Below are 26958 nucleotides of genomic sequence, written 5' to 3'. Positions count from 1 at the left end.
ATCTGCTAATAAAAATGTGCTAATCTGGTAGACAATTGTCTGCTCTTTTTAGAATAAAAAAGATAATTTCAGGAGAAATCCATGGCTCAGTGGTAAAGCAGATGCTTTGCACAAAGAATGTCAAAAGGTCCAGAAATTTGGATCTTCCTGGCCAGAAAGTCATCTCGCTGAAACACATTCAGTGCATGCAAAAGTTCTGAGGTTTGACAGCAAACTATTTTCAAGTTTCCACCTGGGATATGTAAAAAATCTATTTAAACGCTGGGGAACCACCAATGCTCCATGTATAGAGTGTGCAGTCAGCTAGTGGAACAAACCCTATACATGGCATCCAAGTCCTCTCAGACTTACCACATTCTTTATGATTTCATCCTTCCCATCCTGTCTCTGAACTTTTAAGAGATGATAGCAGAAGTCAAAAAGGTCAAAACGACGCTGTTGCCCCAGAAGAACTATGACTGAGCAGCCAGCCCAGTTTAAGCCATCTCCAAAGCACTGTCTAGAATAAAAAGGAATAGGGAAGACATTATTTGGAAATGATGGAAAGATTTGGAAATCATCTTGCTTGATTCTATGAAGAAATAATATATTCTGAGAAGTTCCTACAACAAAAAGACAGCCAGATGGCCTTCATTCAGGACTAGCTTCAAAGATATGGAATCAAGTCACTAGCATAGATTTACATGTCATAAAATCTCAGTTCTTTGCAGAATGGATATAGCCTTCAACACAGGCCTACTCACTCAGCAGTGAATTCATTTGTTCCAACAGGAATGCAGTACACAAATTGCATGGCGCTCCAGAGCCGGTGAAATTCAACACATTCATCAACGTGCATGACGCCATTGGTTGGGGGAGGCCCACGCCAGATGGGGTCTTGGAGGTAGCTCCGAATGCGGGTCAGGATAACTTCAAACATGGACAGCCCACAGCACAACCTCTCCTTAGTCAGCAAGTCTCCTTCACGGGCTATGGCTATTTGCTGATGAGGAAGGAAAGTTCTATTATGAGATACCAATTTCTCCCAGAATTCCCAGATTGATCTCCCCACCTGGATAAAGTTTGGAACCTGTTCTTAACCCTGTTTAAGAAAGGGCTTAGTCTGCTTAAATTGAATTAAAATCTAGTAAATTTTGCCTGAGAACAGTGAGCTGATTTGCTGTTTAGTTTAAGGAAATTGCTTTCTAATACATCTTTGTATATTTTACCCAAATATTTATTACTTTACTGGTATTTTTCAAATGAAATGACATTTTGGAAAGAGCCAAAATTTGCTTCTCTATTAGGATATTTTCAAAAAAATAATTTTCTGCACAGGGTATTATTCCTGCAAATTGAATTGAAATTTATGTTTGCAATAATGTTTTCTTACTGTAGTGAATATTTAACTTCTATGAAGTATAATTTGCATAAGAGCATGTATTTTAGATGTGCATTTATTAAAAATATTAGCAGTATCTGCTTATTATACATTATTAATCTAGATCTGCATGCCTATGTGAATTTGCATTTCCTCTTTAGGATGATCTTACATATCTGATTACATGTTTAAATTTAATATTGATTATCTATAATGCAAAATTCATGTAAAACTTAAAATGGGGCAGATAATAAAAAGAGCCTAGGAAAAAATGTCACTATTCTGATAATTTTTCATTGTGTATTTTAGTCATGATGACAAGAGAATAAGCATTTTTGAGATAATATAAGAAGAACAATTATTTTTCTCTGCTTTAATCTGAAAAATCAATTTTATAGAAAAAAAATTCTTCTTCCACCCAATTTTGTAGAATTCAGAAGCGGTGGTAAAATATAGTAAAAAATAATTTTTTACAATATCAATAATTCAACATTTTTGGAACTCTAAAAAGTGTAAATAATTTGCATGCAGAAATGAATGAGGGCTATATATACCGTGTTTTCCCGAAAATAAGACCGCGTCTTATTTATTTATATTTTTTGCCTCTAAAAGAGGCACCAGGTCTTATTTTGGGGGGATGTCTTACTCACCTCCAGCACCCACAGCGTTGCCCAGCAGGTCCACTTCTTCTGGGGCCGAAGGAGCAGCTTCAGTCTGCAGCTGCATTCCGGTCTGTATTTTGCAGTCGGAAGGCCACTGTAGCCAAGTACTGAGCTATAGATTCATCCATAGCTTGGTCTTTGGCTGCAGAGGTCTTGCAGATCTGAGCTATGGATTGAATCCATAGCTCAGTTCTTGGCTGCACAGGCCTTCTGGAAAGGCCTGTGACTGAGAAATGCAGGCCTGGCTGCAGAAGACGCCTCAGAAGAAGTGGACCAAGGAGGAGAGGCCTGGTTGCAAGGTAAGTGGGTGCGGGGCAGGTGGGGCAGATCCACACCCCCACCCCAGCTTGATTTTTAGGTGTTTGCCTCGCCTCCAAACTAGAGCTTATTTTTGGGGTAAGGCTTATATTAGATCCACCACCCCAAAAAAATCAAGCTAGGGCTTATTTTTGGGGTAGGCCAGTGGTGGGATTCAGTCAGTTTGCAGCACTTCAGCAGAACCAGTAGCTAATTTTGTGTTGCCCAGGCCCACAATGGACTTCCAGAAGCGGCATCCACACAGAGAACCAGTTGTTCACATATTTAAATCCCACCACTGGGGTAGGCCTTACTTTTGGGGAAACACAGGTACTATTGCCTGGAGAATGACAGTTGTCAATTTTCTACACTTTCATTTGAAAGAGCAGCACAATGAAAATACAGATATGCAGCAATAGAAATGAGAGGCAGGATGGCAGAATGAAATGGATTAGCAAAGTGAACCACTATAGGTATTTCAGCCATCACACAGCTAGGGCATTTCAGTCCTTTGATAATGCAGTTGTGACCACAAGAGAGCACAGCTGGATGGACTTTATCTATTTGCTTCACAAAAATGCTAAGGCACCTTCATTAATACATGTTGAGTTACTTCAGTACTGTTTATCTTTTATGTTCAAAAAAACTCCTATTACTTCTAGTTGAAATCTAAAGTAAAACATCTAGTATATGTATCGATAGTAATGGGTCAATCCATTTGTAAACCATTAGGCATTGAAAGCTAAAAGATTGTATAGAAAACTATAAATATAGATGCACTTTACCAAGGAGTAAATCAATATATGCAAATCAGTCCATATTGGGAAACCCTGAAAATAATTCCCAGTCTATATTTCTGCTACTTGTTTTGCAGGTTGAAGATTCTTATATTGAAATCTTACACTGATTTCCTCTCAGGAAATTTCCCACTAAACTCAGTGGGAATTATACTGACGTGACTATTTCAGTCTCTTCTTTTCTGCTCCAAGTCTTTTCTAATAATTTTAATGCAGATTATATTCATTTAATATCAATAGCAACACAATGTTTCTCAATAGTTCCAAAGAGTGATTAGCAAAACCTAAGGCCATATTTGTTTCATGTAGCAAATCTGAGATTAGATGTTCTACTGTTATTATCTAATCTACTGAGTCGCTTTCGATGGTGTGGTGTATAAAATAAATAAATAAATAAATAGAGTTATAAGATCATTCTGATGGGAAAAAATTAACTTTAGAGAAAATGCAAAGAGGTGCAAATCAAATTATGGTATGTAAAATGTATATATTCTATATCTGGGACCTTTCTAAAATTAACAATACAATTAAAGAAAAATATGTTATTGTTTTCTTGAGACTAATATGACATATCCGTTAGAACTACATTGTTTCATCCCCTATTCCTCTGGGGTTTTCCATAAAAAAATGCTGAGATACACATGGTTCTCAATTGGGCATACAGTATGCTTGAATATTAAGGAATGCCTATTTGCACTTCAGAGGAAGAGTATGATGTGACACAACTCAAATGGAGATATTAATCTAGGAATAGAAGAAGCTGGGTGGTGAAAAACTCAGTGGGATCCCATGGAAATATGGATAGCTTCCCCACAGACATTATTATCTGTGTAACTCAGAAGCAAACAATCCAAGAACAAGAAGGCTTTGCTGTGTTAGGAACAATCAGCTGAGATCACCGACAACACATCTCCCTCTGTACTGGTTTATATTTTTATCATCTCTAAAAGTACCACTTTAATGCTGGATGTGAGACAGCTGACAGTGCAGTATGTATTTGTGAAGTGGGAACTTCCCATAGAAATCAATTCTACCTGATCTTTCTAACTGGGTTTGTTTGGTGGTGAGAATTACTGGGATAGATATATATGTGAACTGATTGTAATGAAGGATAGATAATGGCCTGAAAGGAAAAAATGTACAATGACTTAGTTCTTTAAGAAAATATTACAGATATATCTATCACCTAACACTGAAAGTCAGCACAACTTGAGTCAAACTGTATTAGTTTGTTCAAACTGTTTGGCCATAAAATGATATTCAGATAAAAACAACAGATTGCACAATATTCTATTATGTTTTAATGTTGGGTTATTCAATGTCTCAAAATATTCCTACTATGTATACTAAGATGGAAACATTTCAGTGGTAATTGATTTGGGAGTATCTGATAATATATTAAGATTCTGACTAGTGAATAGAGGTGTCTATGTATGTGCACATGCACTTTCAAGTCCGTTTTTGACTTCTGTCAACTGCCTGGACAAGTTCCAGCAGTTTTAGTAACCCTGAGTTATTTGAAAAATGAGTAAGGTATATCAGGAAATTATCAAATATTAAATTCCAACATTCAATCAGTAGAATTTATGATTTCACTTGATTTTCCAAATAGAATAGCTGATCCAATTTGAATAATTGTATTAGAGGTATCCAAAAAGATTTAACTTCAGCCATGAACTTTTGTGTTTTTACAGTATTAATCAATATGAACTGATTCAGCTGAATTTAAATCACCAGGAGCAATCTGTACATCCATAGAACGTATAAGAAGACTGAACAAATTATATCTTTAAGGTGTAGTGTAAAATCAGGGATGATAATTGGATGAGGAATATTTCTAATTGGAATCTGCTGTAGGGTTTGTTGCTGTTAACTGTTAGCAGTTCATGGAGCTTCAGATTAGATATGAGGATTTTAAAAAGGGTTCAAAGGTAGAGCAAGTTACCTCACTTGATATGAGACTCTGATGAAGTTTTTAATTTTTTTTAGAAGAGATCCTAATTTTGGATTTCCTACCATGTCACATTTAGGTTGAATTAAATGTTTAATTAAATGTTTAATTAAATGTTCTTGTGTGCCACAGACTGCAGTTAATACAGGCTTACAAATCTGTCAGTGAAATCAACAGGAGCAATGGAAGTCATTCATTTTATCTGGACTGCTGTTCTGAGACAACTGATCAACTAATACTTGGTTATATGGATGTCAGACAAAGAGCAAAGCACTACATACAGAGAAGCCCCCAAGCACAGGCTGTCCTCCTCCATCTTGTAGGAACAGCAACTACCAGCATGATATCTGAGGATTATGAGTTGCTGTCTTCACACATTTGGAGGGGGTTAGGCTGGAACAGGCAAACAAAACTTCCGTGTATTGCTTCATTTAGTCCTCCACAAGGATCAGTTCAAAATGAGCCCATGAAATGAATTTATATTTAAATTTTGTGATCCAGAACAAACATTGGAATACTGGGGGTCATAAGACAGACACATAGCCTATACCATACTGGTATTGTGTCTTTTTTAAATTAAGTGTCAACATCTCAGTGGTTTTAAAGGTGGTAATCATAAAAGGAAAAAAAAAACTAGTATAGCTGGTAGCTTTAAGACCAAGTCCTCTATTAAAAGAACAACAAGCAAAGAGCAGGTGTGTAGCAAAAAAAGGGCTGTGCCAAGCACAAAGATTAAATAACTCATGCAAGTGAGCCAAGACACAGAATATAAAAGCAGGGAGAAAACCCAACATTTCTGGAATTGCAACCAGTCCAGACTGGCAATTTTAAATATGTATTCAAAAATGTAGAATGGCCCTGTATGCCTGTGTATGTGTGCTTGAAAGGGAGACAAGTAATCAAATGTCAAAAAGTGTTGTCATCAGAATGCCAGGATTGATTGCAGATTCTTGTGAATGGTACACTAAGAAAATGTCTTGATATAGAAGCACGTCCCCCTCTTCACCTTTTCCTTCTCCTGATAGTTGGGATGAGGATTTAGCCTCAAACAGGATTCAATGGCTATGTTTTGAGGTACATATGGACCAATGACAGTGGTTTAAAAGTTTCATTAAACACATACTTAAACAATCTAATAAAATTTGTAGAATGCTTAAAGTTACATTTGTAATGACAATAAGTGGTAAAACATGAACTGTCATGTCTCTCTTTGGCTGCAAAAAGGAAGGAGATGAGAGCAGGAGATGAGAAGGCAAATTGAAAAGTCTACTTGGGTTTGAGTAGTACCAAATCTTCTGAAATGCTATGTTCACTCATCTCAGTGCTGAAGCTCACAAGGCAGAACATGGCTATCTCCATTTTTTATTACAGAGACATTCTATCTCCAACACTGAAGCTTGGGTCAAGAAGGGGCAACAGTCTGTAACAGTCTGTTAGTTCAAAAAGATCAGATAGAAAAATCTAGGATTTATACTCCATGGTAATATAGATGCATATGAACCCTGTGATCTGCACTAAGCAGGTCTGGTTATATAGGATTTCTCTCTGAAAAAAATTGGAGCCGGGGATGGTGTAGGATAAAGTAGGAGTCCATGACTACTTTGAAACTTCAGGGTCCACCTACAGAAACAAGAAATGCCTTGTCTGACATTCATGTGAACAACAACAAAAACCAACAACAAATAATTCCGATTCAGGCCAATAATGACAAACTGATTGTCTCTGAGGCAGATGGTGATTATGGGAGACACAACTACATAAGAACCACATTGAATTTCACTAATTTTGTTCGGTCACAAGTGATATTTCTACAGATATTCTGGGATGTACAGTTGAAATCCAGGCAACAAAACCAGAAAGGCTTCCTGAGATCCAGGGCATCAAGGGATGGGGGATGGGGGAGAGAGAATCAGGGCTGGGTGACGTATTGTGGGACCCAGTCAATATGGGTTTCAATGTCATCCTTACCTGAGGAGTTCCCAGCCTCTCTATTAAGGGAACCAGGTGAAGTGGGGCATATTTGGCTTCGAGACGCTTCATGCGTACCTCCAAGCGTTCTCCTTCTGTTAAGCGAGCAGCAAACAGTGAAATGAGAAAGCAAAAAGAAAAAAAAAACTAGCATTTCAGAGTCATCTCCCAACCATTATCCAACTCTGGGACAAGTATGACATAAAATTGTGGAAATGAATTGTGAAGAAGGGTCTCTACTTATAATTGACACCAAATACACTTGTAAGAGGGTCTTGTTTTTAACACAAACATCTTGCTTTGCTTACAGGGTGCCCTTTCTTGTGGATTGGCCAGTAGGACCCCTAGTCCAATGAAGGCAATGAACAGCTAACTACATCTAAGATTTTTTGAAAGCTGAAGTATGTGTAACTTCGTAGTACTACCCAGCTAGGGAATAATGACTGATATCTGTGCATCTCTCCACTCCTTACCTTTGATGTAGACCCTGGGCAAAATATTTTGGAAAGGAGCAGCATGCAGCAAATCACACACTTCTTCCTGGGACTGAGGCAGGAGGAAGAAAAATAAAAGGTGTTAAAAACTACCTAAGAATTGACTGTTTAGCTGTCAACCAAACTGGGAAGGGCATAGTGATCAGAAGACTATTTAATTCTAGTTCAATATCCAGGACAACAGACACATAACTTGTGTCAAAAGTAAGTTTATAATAAAGATAATCTTGTTTTAAAAATTGTAGCTTCTGCTTTGTTACTTCTGATTCAGCGATAGGATTTCTTGATCCCTGCTGCTGAATGATGTACTCTCCATAAAACTGTAATAAGGGCTGCCGATAATTAACCAGGCTCCTCCTCCTTTGTGTAATCTAAAGTTGTCAGGCACTGCCAAGGGCCATGAGGGTATGTGTTGGATGTATCTTGAGGTGGTTACATTATTCCACATAGGTGTATTCACATATAAGTTGCTCACAGACATATTTAATTGATTTGTCCACTCACAATTGCTTTTTTAAAATCAGTCTTAAGAATTCTCTGAGTGATTTGTTTAAATATGAACTATAAAGACACCCTGAAAATTTCATCCTGTTTCAGTGACAAAACATGTAGTATGTCTTGCACTAACAGAAAAAACTCCAGAATGTACCAGACTTTCAGGTTTTCTACTAGGCCATGACTTTAATTATGATTGAACATCTGTACCTGGTACTGAGCATCCCCATTACAAAAACTTACAGTGTGTAAGTCACAGTGTATTACATCATGGGACAGAAAGTAGTTGCATTTAAGCCACTATGTTCAAGCAATAAGCCGAAACCTAGGTTTATGAGGAAATGTGCTTACATTATACTGTAACCTATTTTGACAAGGCTTTACCTTGAAAAGTAGTATGATAATATTATAAATTAAATTTATATAGTAGGGTTGTTAATTTGCCTTTTAAAGAAAAAAAATGAATATCTGGTCATTTTTGGCTATGTTAATTATAAGTGTGCATCAACAAAGATTCAACATTTGGTAAACTGAAAAAAACCCGGAATGGAAAGTAGCAAGGTAACTTTTTCACAGAGCCTTCCTTGGCCACTGATGGCAGTGGGACAATGATCGGTCTGATAGACGTACAGTCTGAGTTTGGAGGTTAGAAAGGCTGATCTAACATCTGGGCACAGAGTATTTGGAATAATGTTGCAAATCATTTTGTAACTTCTAATCAAGTTGTTAGCAGCCTATGGGTCCTGTGATTACAGGAAAATGCCTAAAAATATAAAAAAGAGGGTCTGAGAATTCTGGTACTGCCCACTCTGATATACTCATAAAATGACTCCTTGGCATCACTCAACAGAGTCTGACTTCCTGAGGTGTCTTCTTTTTTTAATCAACTTCATTTGGAATCAAATGGTAGTAAATAAGAGATCCAAACTACAGGAAGAAGAATATGAACCAGACTGGGTGTCAAAGTTGATTCAACATAAGATCTTCTATGTTGGGCTTCTTTGTTGTTGCTGTGTTTTTCATCTGAAAGCAGCCACAAGAGCTGCGTGACATTTGGTTCAAGACTGTACTTACAGGGAAGGAAGACTTATCTGTTCCCTACATGTCAAATGGGCAAAAATACAGGATGGCAGAGGAAGGATCAACCTCCTGCTCATACAGACATAGGCCAGATTCAAATCTTTAGGAACTGCTCTTACTTTTAAAAACATGGGAGATCTTGATTGGCCTTCAGGCTCTAAGTATACAGTGGATAATACAGTTGTGCTATCCATCTATATATATTCAAACCTAAGTTTCATTAATTCGCTGCACGTTTCCTGGCATGGACCACTCTAAAAAGTGACTCTGTGATGTAAGTTGTCTATTTTCCTGGGAATAAAGCCCCACTGATTTCAGGTCAAACTTATTTCCAAATAGCCATACTTAGAACTGAGCTGGAAGAGGCTGAGAGAGGAACCACAAAATGAGAAGAAATTTAAAAACACATACAGAGATCCAGAGTTAATCTAAACTGCAGACACACAAAGAGGCAAGACCTCGGAAGCAGGAATGTTGGCAGAGACTTGAGTAATGATTGCAGCAAATTCTGCATGACTCTACATGGCGGTATAGCAACAAAGTAAGCCATGATAGCTGCATGCAAGAAGCAAGACACTGCAAAAGGAGGTGGTTTTGATACACCCTTGTGTAAAGACGCATTTGGAACGTTGTGATAAATTCTCCAATTCCCAGCCACACTTTATATAGACCAAAACATGAGCATTGGTCCCTTATTCAAGCCTCAGTGACTTACAGAATGTAATTTTCTGTACATTTTTTGTAGAGGAGTCTTAAGGAGTTGTTGCCTTAAATTTTACTGCAATATTTTATGGTAAGTAATGCATCATATAATTAGATATCACTGTTTCCTATTTTATAAAAAAGGCCACATCAGAACTGGGATGTTCAACTTCATTCTTTGGAAGTCCAACACGGAAGGTTTTAGCTGCTTGATGCAGCACCCTGTCATCAGCAGGGCCTCAATGAGGAAACATTCATAAGTGATACAATGCACTCAGTGAAATACATTCTGCATGCAGGGTGCTTATCTTTGTGATCATAAAAAAACCCAAAGAAATTATTTTAAATGCCACCTTCTTCATTTAAGAACTGAAAATTGTCAGGGAAATTAGATAATTTAGTTATGGATACAAGAAATAGGGTTTCTTTCTTCCAGACCAGAGGATGGTTCTTGGCATATGATTCAGAATGCTTACCTCCATTCCACCTTTGACAATCTGCAAATTATTGGCACTATAGTATTGTCACAATAAACAATGTGCTATTATTAAGCAATTCAAAAAACAACATGTCCAATAAAAGGGAGAACCTATTGTGAGCTTTCAAGTACAGTTTTAATGCTATGCAAATTAGAAGGATTGTCCCAGCAACAAGAAGAATAGGCATGACTTCTTGAAATCATATCTTTAAAATTGGTAAATATGTTTTTCATCTTAATGGGAAATATCAGAGAGTTATAAACTGGTACAGAGTAAGCAACCTGTGGCACTCCAGAACTTGCCGAACTACAACTCAGAACATCCCTAAGCTATATAGCACATTCCTTCATTGGTTATTAAGATATATATTCTGACAGAATATACATCAGTTTTTTTTCATTTGGAGTTGGATGCTATCCCAGGTATGTGAGAAGCAATATTGGGTGCTAACTTGATGAGTCAAGTTGTCTTTACAGATATTAAGAGCAATTTTATGCAAAATTAACAAGATGCACTACAACCATCACTGCTACACCTCAGGTGGGACAGATAGGTAAGGGCTCACTGCACATTTCAAAAATGAAGCACAAACATCATGTTATCAAGGTGCACATGTTATTGTTTTGATACTATTGTGGATGGTTAGAGATGCAGTTGATCACAATCTGCAATGAAGCCTGAAGGCAACTGTGGGTTTTTTTGCAATAAGAAATGGAAAAGCAAGTAAGTAAATAAAATCAGCTCATCGGAATTGTCTTTAGGCACTCAGAATGCATTAATATGGACAAGCACTTCTGCTTTTGTGTTTGTCTCTGTACTTCATTCTGCCAGACTTTTAGCAAGCCGCTGAAGAGAACTGTGACAAGTAATAGCAAGCTGCAGCATCCTTTTCAATCCGGGACCTTTCTGGCTGTGTGGGCTTCAGCTCACTGAATATCCCAAGGAGCATGGCCATTGCTATTGTAAATTCTGGGGTTTGACATCCACATATCTGGATGGCATCCAGATTGAAGAAGGCCACTGTGCAGGACTGGGAATATAGGAGTTCCTGAACTAAGAAGTTCTATACTGACATCTAATTGAATACAGACTTATTTGTTTCTTCCTTTGTTTCACGTACAATGATTTAAGCCCAATTATTTTCCCAAATAATTCATTTTAACTCACCAAGGCCTGTTCTATGAGAAGGCAGAAAAGAATGGCATTACCCACTTCCCTCAGACTTTGGAATACATCAGTCTTTAGTTCTGCATATTCAATTATGTCCTTCAGCTGGTGATGGAAAAACTCCAGGATTCCTGGGGAAAAGCAAGATATAAATAGAACTACAAAGTAGCTGACCCAAAGGTGTTTTTTCAAAAGGCAACTGGGCTTTCTTAGTTTTTTCTTGAAAACGTTTCATTTCTCATCCAAGAAGCTTCTTCAGTTCTAACTGAATGGTGGGGAATGAAAAGATTTATATTTTTTGCAGTCACCTGCTTGTTAGCACTCTGAAGGGTGGTCATTAGCTCTCAGGGAGCCATTGAGGCCACCTGGGGGCTTATCCAGGCCCACCTCATAGGACCTGCCAGGCCTAAGTTCCTAGCAGAAGGATCTGAATCATGCTCTCTCTGAAGCATATCAAATGCAATGGGCAGATGTAACTGGGAAGAAATGGGGCCTCAGATTTTGTTAATGGGTAATAAAATTAAAACAATGTGGGTAAGTAAAATAAATACATTTAACAAAGACAAGTAGAAAACTCTTCACTAAGAAACCAGTGCATAAATACAGGATGGGGATTCTTAGCTTGGTAACAGTATTTGTAAAAAAGATCTTGTAATAGCAACTGATTGCAAACAGCTGTAAAAAAAGCAAAGGCAATTTTTACACCACATCAAAAGAAAAAAAAATATTTTCCAAATCATGGAAAGTAACTGTTCCACTTTCTTCTGCTTTGATTGGATTCCATTTTAAATATTGTACCCCATTCTAAGAATCATATTTTAAGGATTCAGAATAACTGGAATGGGTTTACAGTAGGACATAGAAGATAATCGGGGGACTGGAAACTAAGTCCTAAGAGAAGAAACTGTAGGAACTGTGAAAATTTAACCTTGACAAAGAATTGGAGTGGATAAACTACTGTGTTTCCTCAAAAATAAGACATACCCCGAAAATAGCTTGATTTTGGGGGATGGACCTAATATAAAACCCACCCCCAAAATAAGCCCTAGTTTTGGGGTGAGGCTCATGCCTAAAAATCAAGCTGGGGAGGGGTGGAGCTACCCCACACACCCCACACCTGCTTATCATTGCAGCCAGGCCTCCCATGCTCCATCAGCTGCCTCGCCTCATTGGCCCATTTCTTCTGTGGCCACTTGCTGCTGCTCATGCACATTGCCCCCAGCCTCCATTTTGCTGTCACAGGCCTTCAGGAAAGGCCTCTGCAGCTGAGAATTGAGCTCCAGATTGATGTGCACCAGGAAGGGGGCACCACATGCATCAATCCAGAGTTTGGTTCTCGGCTGCAGAGGCTTTTCCTGAAATGAATATGGAAGCGGCAGCAATCGGCCGCAGAAGAAGTGGGCCGGCTGGGCGGGGCTGTTGGTGCTGCTGCAAGGTGAGACCATGGAAAAGATACCCCCCCCCCAAAATAAGACCTGGTGCCTCTTTTGGAGGGGAAAAAAATAAGACCGGGTCTTATTTTCAGGGAAACACGGTATTACAGCACTCTTCAAATATTTGAAAGGATGACATATTGCAGAATTTTAAAAATGTCATTCTGTTGTTCAGGAAGCATAGTAGTTTAATTTACACAAAAACTGAATTTGATTTAATGTTAGAAAAAAATCCTGATAGGAAGTTTGTCAGTGGAAATAACAGCCCAGATAAGTTATTGGCATATCTGGGATGCCTTAATTTGGATTCTTGCACTGGGCTCAACTCTACGTTTCTACAGTGATTCTTACACAGTAACTAGGTTGTTTTTTACAATTCTCAGTGAGTTGCTAAATTAAACCTGGAATGTTAAGTTTTAGAATATATTTCTTCATGTCTAAAGCACAAATTGAGACCAGAGAAAATTGCTGCAGACATGTACAGTAGATAAAATGAAATGGGTAGTACAATGAAAACTTTAAAATAGTATAATTCAAAATAAGTTATGCTGATGATTTTAGACAAAGAACAGGAATACCCAAAAGTGATAAACAAATAAGAATTAACAGAATAACAGAGTTGGAAGGGACTTTGGGGATCTTCTAGTCCAGGGGTAGGCAACCTCGGCTCTTTTATGACTCATGGACATCAACTCCCAGACTATGCTGACTTAGGAATTCTGGGAGTTGAAGTCCATGAGTCATAAAAGAGCTGAGGTTGCCTACCCCAGTTCTAGTCCAATCCCCTGCTTAAGCAGAAACCCAATACCATTTCAGACAAATGGTTGTCCAATCTCTTATTAAAAACCTCCAGTGTTGAAGCACCACAACTTCTGGACGCAAGCCATTCCACCGATTAATTGTTCTGTCAGGAAATTTCTCCAGATTTACTAATTTCACAGTACTGACCTGGAGATCCATACTCATGCCTTGGCAGGCGGCAAATCTTCGGCATCACCTCTATCAAGGTCTTCACATACTGAAGGATGGTTCCTTGCAACTATCAGAAGCAATTGGAGATGAATGTCAGCTCTGGGAAGTAGACTCAACATTCAAAGCAGCTTCAGTTTTATAAAGTGGCCTGCAGCTGCAAATCTTGGCTCTCTTCAGCCAATTTATGTAGTTGCCTGTAATCTTGATCCAGTTCAGAGAAGAAGGAAGCCTCAAGTATAATGGCTTATTAAACAAAAGTAAACAGATGTAGCAATGCCAGATACTTCTTCTGAGTTCAAAAGTTTGTAGGAAGAAGCTGAGGCTTCAGAAGTTCCAAAACCCAAAGGGAAACATTTGCCAACTAAAAACAGATAATCGAAATTGGCAACTGGATGTGCAGTTTTCTGGTCTCTGGAAGCTCCTTATTGTGTTTTTGAACTGGGATCCAAACAAGTACTATATTCTTGTTGTGAACTGTTTCAGAGTATTTATATTCAGACCCATAACAGAGATCACTTTTAAGTGGGCTACAATATATTAAATATATCCAAATAGCTGTTTAAAAATATTTTTCTTTGAAAACGAATCCCTATTCCTATCACAAATGTTTGCAACCCAAAATCTATTTTTTAAAAAATGAATGCCTGCTAGGAGAGGAGTGGGTGGGACTGATGCATTCTGTTTAGGGAAATAAAAATAGTAAGAGTAAGAAAAATAGAATAAGAAAAATAAGAAAACAATTTTAAAAGTTGACACTAACACTAACCCTACTTAAAAAACCCAAGCAGCCTTATTATATTGTTATATTTCAGTGCAAAAAGTTTTTTTTTCTTTTTTTCCTTTTGCTACAAAGAAATCACTATATCTTAATGATGGGGAAATTATGTGTGCTGACCTGATAAATTTGATATACAGGTTTCTGAACACAGGCTTACCATATTGTGAGATCTCTCAGAATAATTACAGAATTATAGCAGAAGTTTGCAACCTTGGGCCTTAAAATCTTGAGGCTATATTCAATGACACTTGAATCAACTTCTATTCACACAACATGAGTTTTCATTTTCTCCTCCCCAAATCTACTTGCGGTTCCCCTCAAATCTTTGCCAGAACACCAGTCAAGTTTCTGGAGCAGATTTTGGGGAACCACAAGGAACCTTAGGAGGAGGAAGAGAAGGAGGAAGGGAAGGAGAAGGAAGAGGAAACCAGGGGGTTTATTTATCCCCATTACCAGGCTTTTGACAATCTTCAACAATTCTTCCATCACAACAGCAATCCCTTGGTATCCAAGGAGTCGGCAGATTGTCTTGAAGTGGGGGGGTCCCACAAAGTTTCGGTAAGAGCTATAAATGTGGCTGTATGCAATGTTGAGTGGCTGAGAATAAGAGAAGCAAAACATTTATTTAATAAGACAACTAACATATTGTAGTTAGAGTTAAGGACTATACATTGATAACCACCAGGCAATGACTGATATTTTATTCCTTTTCCCCCACCTCTTCACATCCAAACAATTTGGCTCAGATTCTTTTTCTCTTTTAGCAACGGCATTTCAAACAGCTACTAAACAACAATGCATTCATTCATAAGGTTTATTTAAAGATAATCTAAAGACATGGAAAGGGAATTTAGCAATACAGGATCGGAGCTGTAATATTAGCCTTGCAGTCTGAGCTTGGTTGATACTGCTAAACTATTTTCTGATGCCAAAAGGAAAGTTTAGTCCATTTTAGAAAGTTGTTTCTGTCTCCAACAGTGGGAGCTGCTCCTAAAAACAGCATGAAAGTTTTGATGCACAATGTCTTGTAATGTCTCCTTACAAATGCAATGGAGTCCAAAAATTTTTATTGCTAAGCCATGTGAGTTTAAGTGAGTTTTGCTCTATTTATGACCTTTTCTTGCCAAAGCTGTTAAGTGAATTACTGCAGTTAATAACAATGTTGTTATGTGAATCTGACTTTCCTATTAACGTTGCTTGTCAGAGGTCACAAAAGATGATTGCAGGACCTCCATCATTATTCATGCATGCCAGTTGCCAAGCATCCAAATTTTGATCATGTGACCATGAGAATGCTGGAATAATCGTAGGTATGAAAACTGGTCATAAGTCATTTTTTCAGTGATGCTGTAACTTTGAAAGGCACTAAAATGGATGGTTGTAAGTTGAAGACTACCTGTATATAACATCTTGGGCTTACGTACTGTGTGAACCGCTGATGACAGTGAAATATATGGGGGGGGGAAACATCTGCCCTCTTAAAACTCCAGAAATGCTCTGATACATAAATAGTGAGTTACAGGCATGCACTAGCTTCGTTCACAGTTATTATTTGATACCCAATGCTGCACTGTTTCAGATGGTGTATTGTGAAAAATTTAAACTCCTTTATTCTGAAGTGGTCAAAAATTAGGATTGCCTACTATTGATTATTCCTGCCAAGTATTCCATAAAATTGGAACACAGGAATTTTCAAATTCCCCTATCAGCTGTATGGGGATCTAGAAATAGCAAACATTTTTTTTGACTCACCTTTGAACCATAAAGATAATATGGCTGAACATTGGCAGGTTTATCTCTCTGGGGTTCTTGAGTGAATGGAATGGCTGTCCGCACAAATCTAATATTTATAAAAAGAGACAAAAAAAGTGTGTGTGAAACTGGAGGAGGAGGAGGGCTATATTAGTCATCCCAAGCCACTAATAACACAAAATATCTATGTTTCAATTAAACATTGCTTCCTAATTTAACACTACTTATTTTAGATGTATCTTCCAGTAAGACATCTAACACTTTTGCATCCATACTAGTCAGTTACATGGAATTCATTATATAATGCAACCTGGTTTGGACTATGGAATAGAAAGGAGCCATTTGGGCTACAGAATCCAAACACCTACTCAGTGCAATAATTAAAAATTAAATTATTCTAGACTTGTGCAGCTTCTACTTGAAGACAGCTGGTGACAACCACTGTCTCTCTGAGCAATTAGTTGTACTGTAAAACGAAGTCTTCTTGTTAAGAAACGTATTCTAGTTTTTGGGAAGAGCAGTAAGCACAGAGAGGCAAAACTATTGCAGTTATTTATCCCTAGCAGCTTAATGTCTATGGAGATTCTCAGTCATCCAGGTCATAGTTATCCCATGGTGGGGAATGGAAGGATTTATATTCCTTTCAGACAACTGGTCATCTGCATTCTTTTAGAGAGTAGTTGAAACCTTTTGGAGGTTTACCTGTGTCCTCAAGGTCAACTGCTAAAAGGACTGTGTTGTAGTCATCATCTATCTCCAGTCTACAACACAGTCCTTTCAACAGTTCCAAGAAGGCTTCACACCCATTTGCACTACTTAAATGACCTGAGGACACAGATAAACCTCCAAGTGGCCTCAATGACTCTCTAAAAGAATGCAAATGACCAGCTGTCTGCAAGAAGTATAAATCCTTCCATTCCCCACCATCCAATCAGAGCTGACAAAGCTTCTTGGATGAGAAGCAAAACATCTTCAAAGAAAAACAAAGAAGTCCAGTTGCCTCGTGAAAAGCACCTTTGGGACCCTAGCAGCTTAGTGATTTATCTCTAGTCTTCAGTGAGAGGACCAAAACATATTATTTTGACATTTCATTTGTACCTGTTAGTAGACCCATTGTAGCAGTAATTAGGTAAAAAATCAAAGTTTAGCTCCCAGAAGACATGCAGCGTAATGCGCCCATAAGGAGCTGACACATTATGATTGGCCTCGCGGAACATGGCATCAAAACTGTCCAGAGTCATGTGGTTGCACAAGAGTCTGTGTGTCAAACGATTGATCTCCAAAAGCCATTCAAGTTCCTGCATTGAAAAAAAAAATCTGCTTTATCAGGATAAAAACTGAAATCCCTTATATACAATGTTTATTTACCCCATATTATTAGATTAAATCAAATATTAACAAATATGTTCTATATACAGGTAGTCTCTGACTTACAACCAACATTTCTGTTACTAAGTGAGACAGTTGTTAAATGAATTTTGCCCTATTTTATGACCTTTCTTGCCAGAGCTGTGAATCATTGCAACTGTTAAGTGAGTAACACAGTTGTTAAGTGACTTTGCTTGTCAGAAAGTTGCAAAAGGTGATCGCTTGACCCCAAGACACTGCAACCATCATAAATATCAGTTGTCAAGTGTCTGAATTCTGATCACATGACCATGGAGATGCTGTAACGGTCATAAATGTTAAAAATAGTCATAGGTCACTTTTTTAATGCTATTGTAACTTCAAACAGTCACTAAATGAATTGTTGTAAGTCAAGGACTCTTGTATAAAGTGCATTTGTGAATCAGAATCAAGTCCAATTTTTGCTTCTTCCCAACCCAAGTTGTTTACAACATCCTGCCAATTTCAGAGGGAACTTGAATCTTACACATATTTAAGAAGTATGGAAAATCTTAATAATTAGAAAGAAACAAGCTGTTTGTTTGATCTCTGAGCTTGGCAAATCATGGCTGTTTGATTGGCTGGTTGTTGTTGTTGGGCCATAGTCCTTGGTGTTTAAGTACTGTCTGTGCGATGCAAATGGTTTGTTCATTTGGCTGCTTCTGAATCATGGTCTGGTTTCGGCTTGTTTGGTTGGCTGGATGTTGTTGTCGAGACGTGGTCTGGTTTCTTGGGGGGGGGCTATGATTTTTGCTGTGTGGGGGTTGTCTGCTTGTTTGTTTTAAATGCTGCCTTCGGGATTGTGGTTGAAATAGTTCTTTCGTTCTCAGTGGTTGGTAGATTGGGCTGATGTCAATGTGTCTGTTTATTGATTTACTGGTGGAGAATCAGGCTTCGAGGAATTCTCTTTCTCTTCTTGGGTTACAACTGTGAACCCGGTTAGATCAAACTTGTGTCCTTTTGAGTCTTCGTGGACGGACATGAGGGATAGTGGGTTGGGTCTTTTGATAGCCAGGGAGTGTTCGTGCAGTCTGGTAGATAGTTTTCTTCCTGTCTGGCCCACATAGTTCTTTTCACAGCTGCTGCACTGGATTCGGTATATGACGGTATATGAAGAGTCATATACCAAAAGCCCAAAACCAGATCATGACTCAGAACCATCCGGACAAATAACACCAACACCAATTTACATCACACAAAAAGGTATTTAAAGGTCAGCACTCTGACAGAGAAGCACAATTCAAAGCGCATTGAAGATGTCCCCCCGAATGGAGACGAAATGTTTGCAGCCAAATCGCAAACATTTGAGATCAAACATTTGAGATCAAACCAACAGCCCAACTACCAACCCGAGCTACTAATATTCAAACACATCTCCACATTAGAAAGAAATACTGATAATTCTTCCTTGTCTATAAATAAAATCATTAAATGCAGACAATTGCCAAAAGTTATATACAGGTTTGACATCACTTCAACATACTTGTGAGCAAATTAGGACTCACTGTAAAAACATACATACTGCAGATGTATTTTTTATTTTATTACTACACTGATAATAACACACTTTAATAGATATAAATTGAATGTATTGATGGATACAATTGTATTAGACATGCAATACTGTGCAATCCTGTATTTCTTTTGATTCCCGCCCCCCTTGTTTTGGAGCAATACTTACCACTATGGATGTCAGATCTTCACTTTCAAAGCGGCTGATAGCCTGATCTAATGATTTGTACATCGCAGCTGAGATACGCTGGGTGATAAGTCTGTTCAAGTCAATTGACCTCCCTAGCAGCTGCAAAAGACACAAGCGTAAAACCAAGAACTTGGTGATTAAAAATAGAGCCAAAATCAAGTACAGAGTGAGAATAATAGAGTGCTTAAAGTTTCAGACTGGCACGAGGTGTCAAACTGCAGGATGCTGAACAAGACCAATGGGACACAAACTATCAGCTTCCAAGACGGCATCTTTAATGTTCACCTGGGGCAACAAAAATCTTGAAATATTAGAGGAATTCCCCCCTTTCTTTTATAGTGAGTTAATTATGGCAATGTCTCTTTGAATACTTTGAAAGATTTTCCCCCAGATTTCTTCTCACCTGGGCTACATTACTTTTTATAACATAAGCTGGCAACGGAGTTAGCCATTATTTATTTCCTTCCTTACATTGAGAGTACTTTTTATATTTTCCAAAAATATCTCTTATGTAGAATGCCTTCTGCCATATAGAGATTCACAGGTGAAGCCATTACACATGTACCTTTTGCTAGTATGATTATCTGAAATGTGACACTGGAAAACATAAATACTTGCAAACAAGTATTCTAAGCCATGGAAGAGTATGCCATGCCTACTAATTCCCCCAGACTTTCCCATGGGAAATTAATGTGTGAATTTGCCCTAAAGAGCAGTCCATAAAAAACACCAAAGAATTTGCTAAAAGGAAATTGTACCTGGACATGTCTTTGTTTGAGCAAGGTTTCATAGCGATTGGATGGTGGGTAAGGGATAATCACTCCATAATTTTTACATTCAGCCCGGAAGCGCTTATCCAGTAAAACACTGCAAATGGAAAATACTCATAAGAATCTTTACTTGATTGGCTCTTCACTACCGCAATTCACTTATTCTCTAGATGTCAGTGAAAAGAACAGCTATATAACAAGATCTAGTGCTTGCATTAAGGGATAATGAAGAAACAAATAAAGACAGAAGAAGGTTGAACGTAGAAACTGACATAGAAGCAATTCTTGCTTTCTCTCCATAAATTTTAAATGCTTTTCTGAGTAGGGTTACAAGAATCTATGTCTTATTATTTCCTATATATTGTTCATTCAATGTTAGTATGAAAAGATGGTTAGTCAGGAATATTATTACTATTGTCATCATCATAATATAAATCTGAAAACTTGGGTTTTTTTGGTCGTGGAAAGAATGTTTCCAATATCTAAAATGACTTGTTAAGCTACATTGGAAAGGTATTGGCTCATTAGCAGAAATCAAAACCAATAATTTATCAGGACAATGTGAATTGCCAAATTAATTATGTGAATCATATGTGGAAAGATGAAATAGTCTAGAAACAGCTACTATTTTGATAGTAAAGGAGACTGGTTTCCCTGATGTAAAACAGATGTTAGTGATATTATTCAACCAGTTGATTTTTAATTGCTGAAGAAGCATTGATCATTTAGTAAGAAGCAATACTATGCAAAGGTTTGCCATGAATTATTGCTATCATGTTTGAGTATGAACAATCTTTTCCCATCAATTTCCAGCTATGTCTACTTCTTGTAATGTCATCACACATCCTTCAGCTCAGGAACTAGTTTATGCATACAGAAGAACATGAATAGCTGACGCAATGCTCCCCAAACCAACAGAGGCTCCATACCTGCCAGCCATTGCTTTATAGTAAGCAAAGATTTGATCTGCCAGTTTATACACAAATTGATCAAAACACAAGTTCACCTGATAGAAAAAGAACCAGAAATGGGCTTTAGAATAACAGGCATAAAAGTTGAAGTGAGGCATAAGTAAAACAAATCAAATGTTTGATATTAATAATTAACGAAAATAATGCAGAGAGAACTTACTTCTGCTTCAATTTCATCATAGAGAAACTGCTTTTTAAACTTGGTCAAAGCGTAATACGCACTGTCGTTGTAGAGGTCCAGTGGGTAGAGCACATACCTGCAATGAATGAAATAGGCTCATTATCTGTCAGCACAGACATCTTTGGGCAAACATTTGTCTCAACTATTGTAGAAATTCTAAAATGCAATTTAATTTAAAAACCAGCGGTTTGGGGTTAGCATGCATAAAATTTAATACAATGTTAAAGCAAGCTTTCTTAATTATATGCATTAAGAATCAATATTTGCTTACAATCCCTCTGGCTGTATAAAAAAATTTCTTCATGCATAAAATGGTATTTCGTAATCCAGCCAATCACAACTGCCTATGAATTCATTCATTTGCAACATTTCTATTAGCCTCTATCAGCCAAGTGCCCATCTACTAGACTGCTCATAAATTATTTCCTATCATCAATTTTTCCTTACATCCTTAAAAATCGCTTTATACAAGTCACTTCATAATTCCTTTATGCTATATGAAACGTGTTGTCATTTAAAAACACTTCAGCCCATTCACTCCTCTTGGTGAGGGTACCACTAAACCACATGCAATAAATAAAAGTAAATTATCCTTCAAAAGAGATTGGCAGATGCAATAGAATCTGATCAGGGAGACTGATTACTGCTCCCTGTCACGAGGCAGAAAGCTGAATTTGAATTAAATCAAATTCCTTCAAGTATTATCACAAAGACACCCACAGATACATTGCATATATCATCCTGGAGTTCTTACTCCATCATGGAGGGTTCTTTGGTATCCAGGATGTGATCAGTTAGAATCCATGGCATTGACATCTCAATAGGGAACTGAATTCGGCGACCCATGGTCAACTCCAGAAAAAATTCTCGGAACCAAAGTTGGGATAAATCACAGCACTGTTGGAGGGCTTCTGAAAACATAAAACATTTTCCCAATGTAAAAGTGTTAAGTGAAAGCATATAATATTCCCCAAAATAAACTGCAAGACAGGTTTAATGCATACAGCATAAAAAAATACATTGCATATGCACTAAATAATATGAGAATATTTGTATGATCACCATGCTTAGATGGAATTCCGGTCGAGTCTTATACAAAATATGAGTGTATTACAATGAATAATGTTGGATTCTTAGTAAGTAGTAGAATATGAAAGAAGGAAAATGTAAATAAGAAACAATGGGGCAATAAGGACAAATATTTCAAAGAAGAAAGAGGGGGGAAATGTAAAGAATAGAAGAGTACTGTTACAAACTGCTGTTAACAAAAAAGGATATATTACGTGTGTATGTGTGTAATTTTTGTTGTGTTTTGTTGGTCTAAAATAAAATAAAATTAAATTAAAAAAAAATACATTGCAGAGTGTGTGAATACAACAACTCCATGTTACAAATATTACATGGAGATAATGTAACAGCATATTTGAACCGATAAAATTGAATATATGAATATATAAAATTAGACTGTTTTCTTACAAGAATAAGATCATAATTTATTTTAAAAAACTAAACAATTTGACTAACAATTTATTTCAAGTTCACACTCAGTTCTAATAATTCTTTAATATAACCACAGTGAACTGAAAATTCATTGCTCCAGAGCTGGCTATTCTTAACAAGCTAACTCTTGACAAGCTAATTCTGTCTAGGTTATTTATTTCAGGCTTGACGTTGCTACTTACCACTTATATTGAGAAGATGTGTAAAGAAGAAGGACTGTTTATGGAATTCTTCAATGGCCAGAACTATTGGTCCATCCAGGCTGCTTCTAAGAGTCTTTTTTGAACCACTCTTGTCTGCAATGAGGGATTCTAGCATGGTCCTCACCATATAAAGCTGAAACGACATGCTGATGGTTGTTATTACAGCAATCCCTTTGTAAGTAATAATATTCATCATGTATAAATAATAGTGCAGGTAATCTTCAACTTAATACCAGTTGTTTAACAACGATTTGGAGTTACAATGTTTATAAGGGCCTTGGGAATGTGCTGTCATAAAATGTCACACTGCTCCCCTGTTGGTCACATGACCACTTTCGGGTACTTGGCAGCTAGTTTCCATTTATGACTGGTTGCAGCATCCTGCAGTCATCTGACCATGATTTGCTTCTTTTTTTGCCAGCTTCTGATGTTTTACATTGGTTTCTGGCAAAAACCATACATTCGGGAGAAAGGGTTAGCCCTTACAACTATATGATTCATTTAATGAGCTCCCCATAAAAATGGTTGTAAAATCAGGTCTAGTCACATGGGCACTTTGACTTACAACTGTCATGGTTTAGGACTGAAATTCCAGTTCCAATTGTGGTTGTAACTTGAGAACATTATTCACATTCACTGGAAACTGAGAAGAGAGGTGGTTGTCAGTCCATATCTGTTATTCCACAGCTGAGGATGTACTATTGAGTAGGCCTGCTCAAAGGAACCTGGAAGGTGGAATTCACTTGGAGATGGGCATCTCAACAGGATTTCCCTTCTTGATCTCAGTGGAAAAGCAGATTTATTTTGGAGCACAGAAGGTTTGCTACTACTATTACAGTCATAACAATCTGTTTCAAAGGAGAAAGGAAGCCCCTGATATACACAAATGGATAAATAATAGAATACAGGTAATATTTAAGTTATGACTATAATGGAGACTTCCCAATACAGTTGTAAGATGTGACAGTCGTAAAGCTGGTGGATCATATGACCAACCCATTTTATGATAGTTTTTTGCAGCAGATGTTAAGTGACTACCATATAGGATAAAATAGAACAACAGAGTTGGAAGGTACCTTGGAGGTCATCTAGTCCAACTCCCTGCTCAGGCAGAAAACCCTATACCACTTCAGACAAATGGTTGTCCAATCTCTTCTTAAAAACTTCCAGTGTTGGAACATTCACAACTTCTGGAGGCAAGTTGTTCTACTGATTAATTGTTCAGGAAATTTCTCCTTAATTCTAGGTTGCTTCTGTCCTTGATTAGTTTCCATCCATTGCTTCTTGTCTTGCCTTCAGGTACTTTGGAGAATAGCTTGACTCCCTCTTCTTTGTGGCAACCCATAAGATATTGGAACACTGCTATCATGTCACCCCTAGTCCTTCTCTTCATTAAACTAGATATAGCCCACTCCAGCAACCGTTCTTTATATGTTTTAAATTCCAGTCCCCTAATCATCTTTGTTGCTCTTCTCTGCACTCTTTCTAGAGCCTCAACATCTCAACATAGCAATAGCACTTAGATTTATATTATATACCACTTCACAGTGTTTTACATCCCTCTCTAAGTGGTTTACAGAGTCAGCATATTGCCCCCAATATCTGGGTCCTCATTTTACTGACCTCGGAAGGATGGAAGGCTGAGTCTTTATAATAATAAAAAAACACCTATTCTAAACATCTGGTTCATAAATTAACCTGCATCTTCTTAATAAAGAAACACATACCTGTGTGCTTGAAGGCCCAACAGCTCGTCGTGGGACTTTGATATCAAAACCCCCTTTGGGATCTTTCTCCCCTCTCAGACAGGGATCGTTTGGAGGCTCACGTCCTCCCTCCCAATCACAGATTGTCTTTCTAATTGCCTGAAGAACACTGGGAAGGTGAAGAGTGGATCTATCATTGTGCTGAATTGCTGTGTTTATAGCTAAGCCTAAACAATCAACTTGAATATGAAGTACAAATATAACTATGTAAGTACCGCTTGAAGCTTAGGGATATCATACAAACCTGATAGCATTAACACTAATTAATACAAAAAAGCTCTACTACTTTGTCATGTAAAAGAGTTAAACATCACATATCACATTAAAAGGCTAATTTCAGTTGCTAATCCATTCAGGATAAAGCAGCAGATGAATGAAGATTGTCTTCATTTACAGACACACATTCATACACATTATATACACACTCACACAGACAAAGAGATTGTGTGCGTTGCTGGAAGTGGTGGTGATGAGGAGAATAGGAGAAACAAAATGTTCTGATAGTTTATTGAATGAGAATAGAATAGAATAGAATAGAATAGAATAGAATAATAACATTATTGTGTCAACTCTACAATGAACCTGAATGAAGCCATTTGGCTCGTTTTCGGTTGCCACCAAAATGGGAGGGGAGTGGTGGAATTTTTCTGCTAGCTTAAACAATTTTCTGTCCCGTGGGAACCAAGGTCATTTCTGTTCATTAGACTGGGGGGTGAGCCTTCTGTTAGAAAGCCCACCAAACTATTATATTGGGAAACGTAGTTATAATAATAATAATAAAGTTGGAAGGGACCTTAGAGGTCATCTAGTCCAACCGCCTGCTCAGGCAGGAAACCCTATACCATTTCAGACAAATGGCTCTTCTTAAAATCTTCCAGTGTTGGAGCATTCACCGCTTCTGGAGGCAGGTTGTGCCATTGGTTAATTGTTCTAACTGTCAGGAAGTTTCTCCTTAGTTCTAGGTTGTTTCTCTCTTTGATTAGTTTCCATCTGTTGCTTCTTGTCCTGCCTTCAGGCGCCTTGGAAAATAGCTTGACTCCCTCTTCTTTGTAGCAGCCCCTGAGATATTGGAACACTGCTGTCATGTCCCCCCTCATCCTTCTCTTCATTAAACTAGACATACCCAATTCCAGCAGCCTTTCCTTATATGCTTTAGCCTCCAGTCCCCTAATCATCTTTGTTGCTCTTTTCTGTACTCTTTCTAGAGTCTCAACAACTTTTTTACATCGTGATGACCAAAACTGGATGCAGTATTCCAAGTGTGGAATTGCATAGGTTATGGGGTTGGAAGTTTAACTTTGTAATACTGTTACTTTTTGGAGGGAACTTTAGTTTTGATTTCACTTTTGACAGTGACGATACTTTGTAGCCAATAAACATGTTCCTAAAGGAAACCTCAAGCCTCAGAGTTCTGTTTTAGTTTGTCTCATCTATTGGAACCATGACATATTCTCACTTTGAATGTACACTAATCGGCATACATTAAAATGAAATTTCATTGCATTCAGCTCTCAAAGGTCACCACCTCTGATATACACTACATAAATATGACAAAAATAAATACAGAATTATGCATATATCCACATATATTATATGACACAGAGAAACCACAGTCTAGTTCAGGTTATGTATACATGTATATGGCGAGAAAAAGAATCTTGCGAGTTTACCAGACGGATGGCATAGGGAACAAAGCTATGATGGAATCGGGTAGTCCTGTTAGAAATACTTCAAAACCTTCTCCCAGAGGGGAGCAACAGAAACAGACTGTAAAGTGGGTGTGTGGGGTCTCTCACAATGCTTTGAACTCTAAGCACATAGCGCTTATAAGTAGCATCCTGAATACCAGGAAGCAAGCTTTGTATGATCTTCTCAGCTGTCCTTACCATTCTCTGTATGGACTTTCTATCTGAGGCTCTGCTGCCACCAAATAGGCGATAGAAGCTGGAGAAAACTAAAAAGCACAACCGCAAGAGCTTCTTGGTTATAAGAGATATGATATAATCCATGTTCTACCAAGATCTTTTCTATCAAAGAGAGAGACATTACTGGCCAAATATCCAGCATATGTAGATTCTGTCTGGAAGGCTGA

At 37.7% G+C, this 26958-nt stretch overlaps 1 protein-coding gene across 3 annotated transcripts in view; it reads right to left on the bottom strand.

Annotated features, from left to right (window-relative positions):
- CYFIP2 (cytoplasmic FMR1 interacting protein 2) overlaps positions 1–26958 on the bottom strand; it is a 64362-nt gene that overhangs the window by 5605 nt on the left and 31799 nt on the right. For 2 of the 3 annotated variants that reach the window (XM_039365477.1, XM_039365476.1), the window contains exons 15-30: positions 24828–24975; positions 23080–23233; positions 22152–22308; positions 21377–21473; positions 21175–21251; positions 20234–20342; positions 19455–19574; positions 17486–17685; positions 16388–16475; positions 15089–15232; positions 13834–13924; positions 11453–11583; positions 7509–7581; positions 7036–7130; positions 744–982; positions 352–499 (exon numbers count right to left, since the gene is read on the bottom strand). In XM_039365477.1, coding sequence (XP_039221411.1) covers positions 352–499; positions 744–982; positions 7036–7130; positions 7509–7581; positions 11453–11583; positions 13834–13924; positions 15089–15232; positions 16388–16475; positions 17486–17685; positions 19455–19574; positions 20234–20342; positions 21175–21251; positions 21377–21473; positions 22152–22308; positions 23080–23233; positions 24828–24975 — 2071 coding nt within the window. The remainder of the gene's footprint in view (positions 1–351; positions 500–743; positions 983–7035; positions 7131–7508; positions 7582–11452; positions 11584–13833; positions 13925–15088; positions 15233–16387; positions 16476–17485; positions 17686–19454; positions 19575–20233; positions 20343–21174; positions 21252–21376; positions 21474–22151; positions 22309–23079; positions 23234–24827; positions 24976–26958) is intronic. The other variant, XM_039365478.1, reaches the window with a different exon arrangement.

The sequence above is a fragment of the Crotalus tigris genome, unplaced genomic scaffold (assembly GCF_016545835.1).
Source record: "Crotalus tigris isolate CLP2741 ecotype Arizona unplaced genomic scaffold, ASM1654583v1 scf7180000020075.792833, whole genome shotgun sequence".
NCBI lineage: Eukaryota > Metazoa > Chordata > Lepidosauria > Squamata > Viperidae > Crotalus > Crotalus tigris.
The sequence above is the reverse complement of the archived record's forward strand: the minus strand, read 5'-3'. Positions and strand labels throughout refer to the sequence as shown.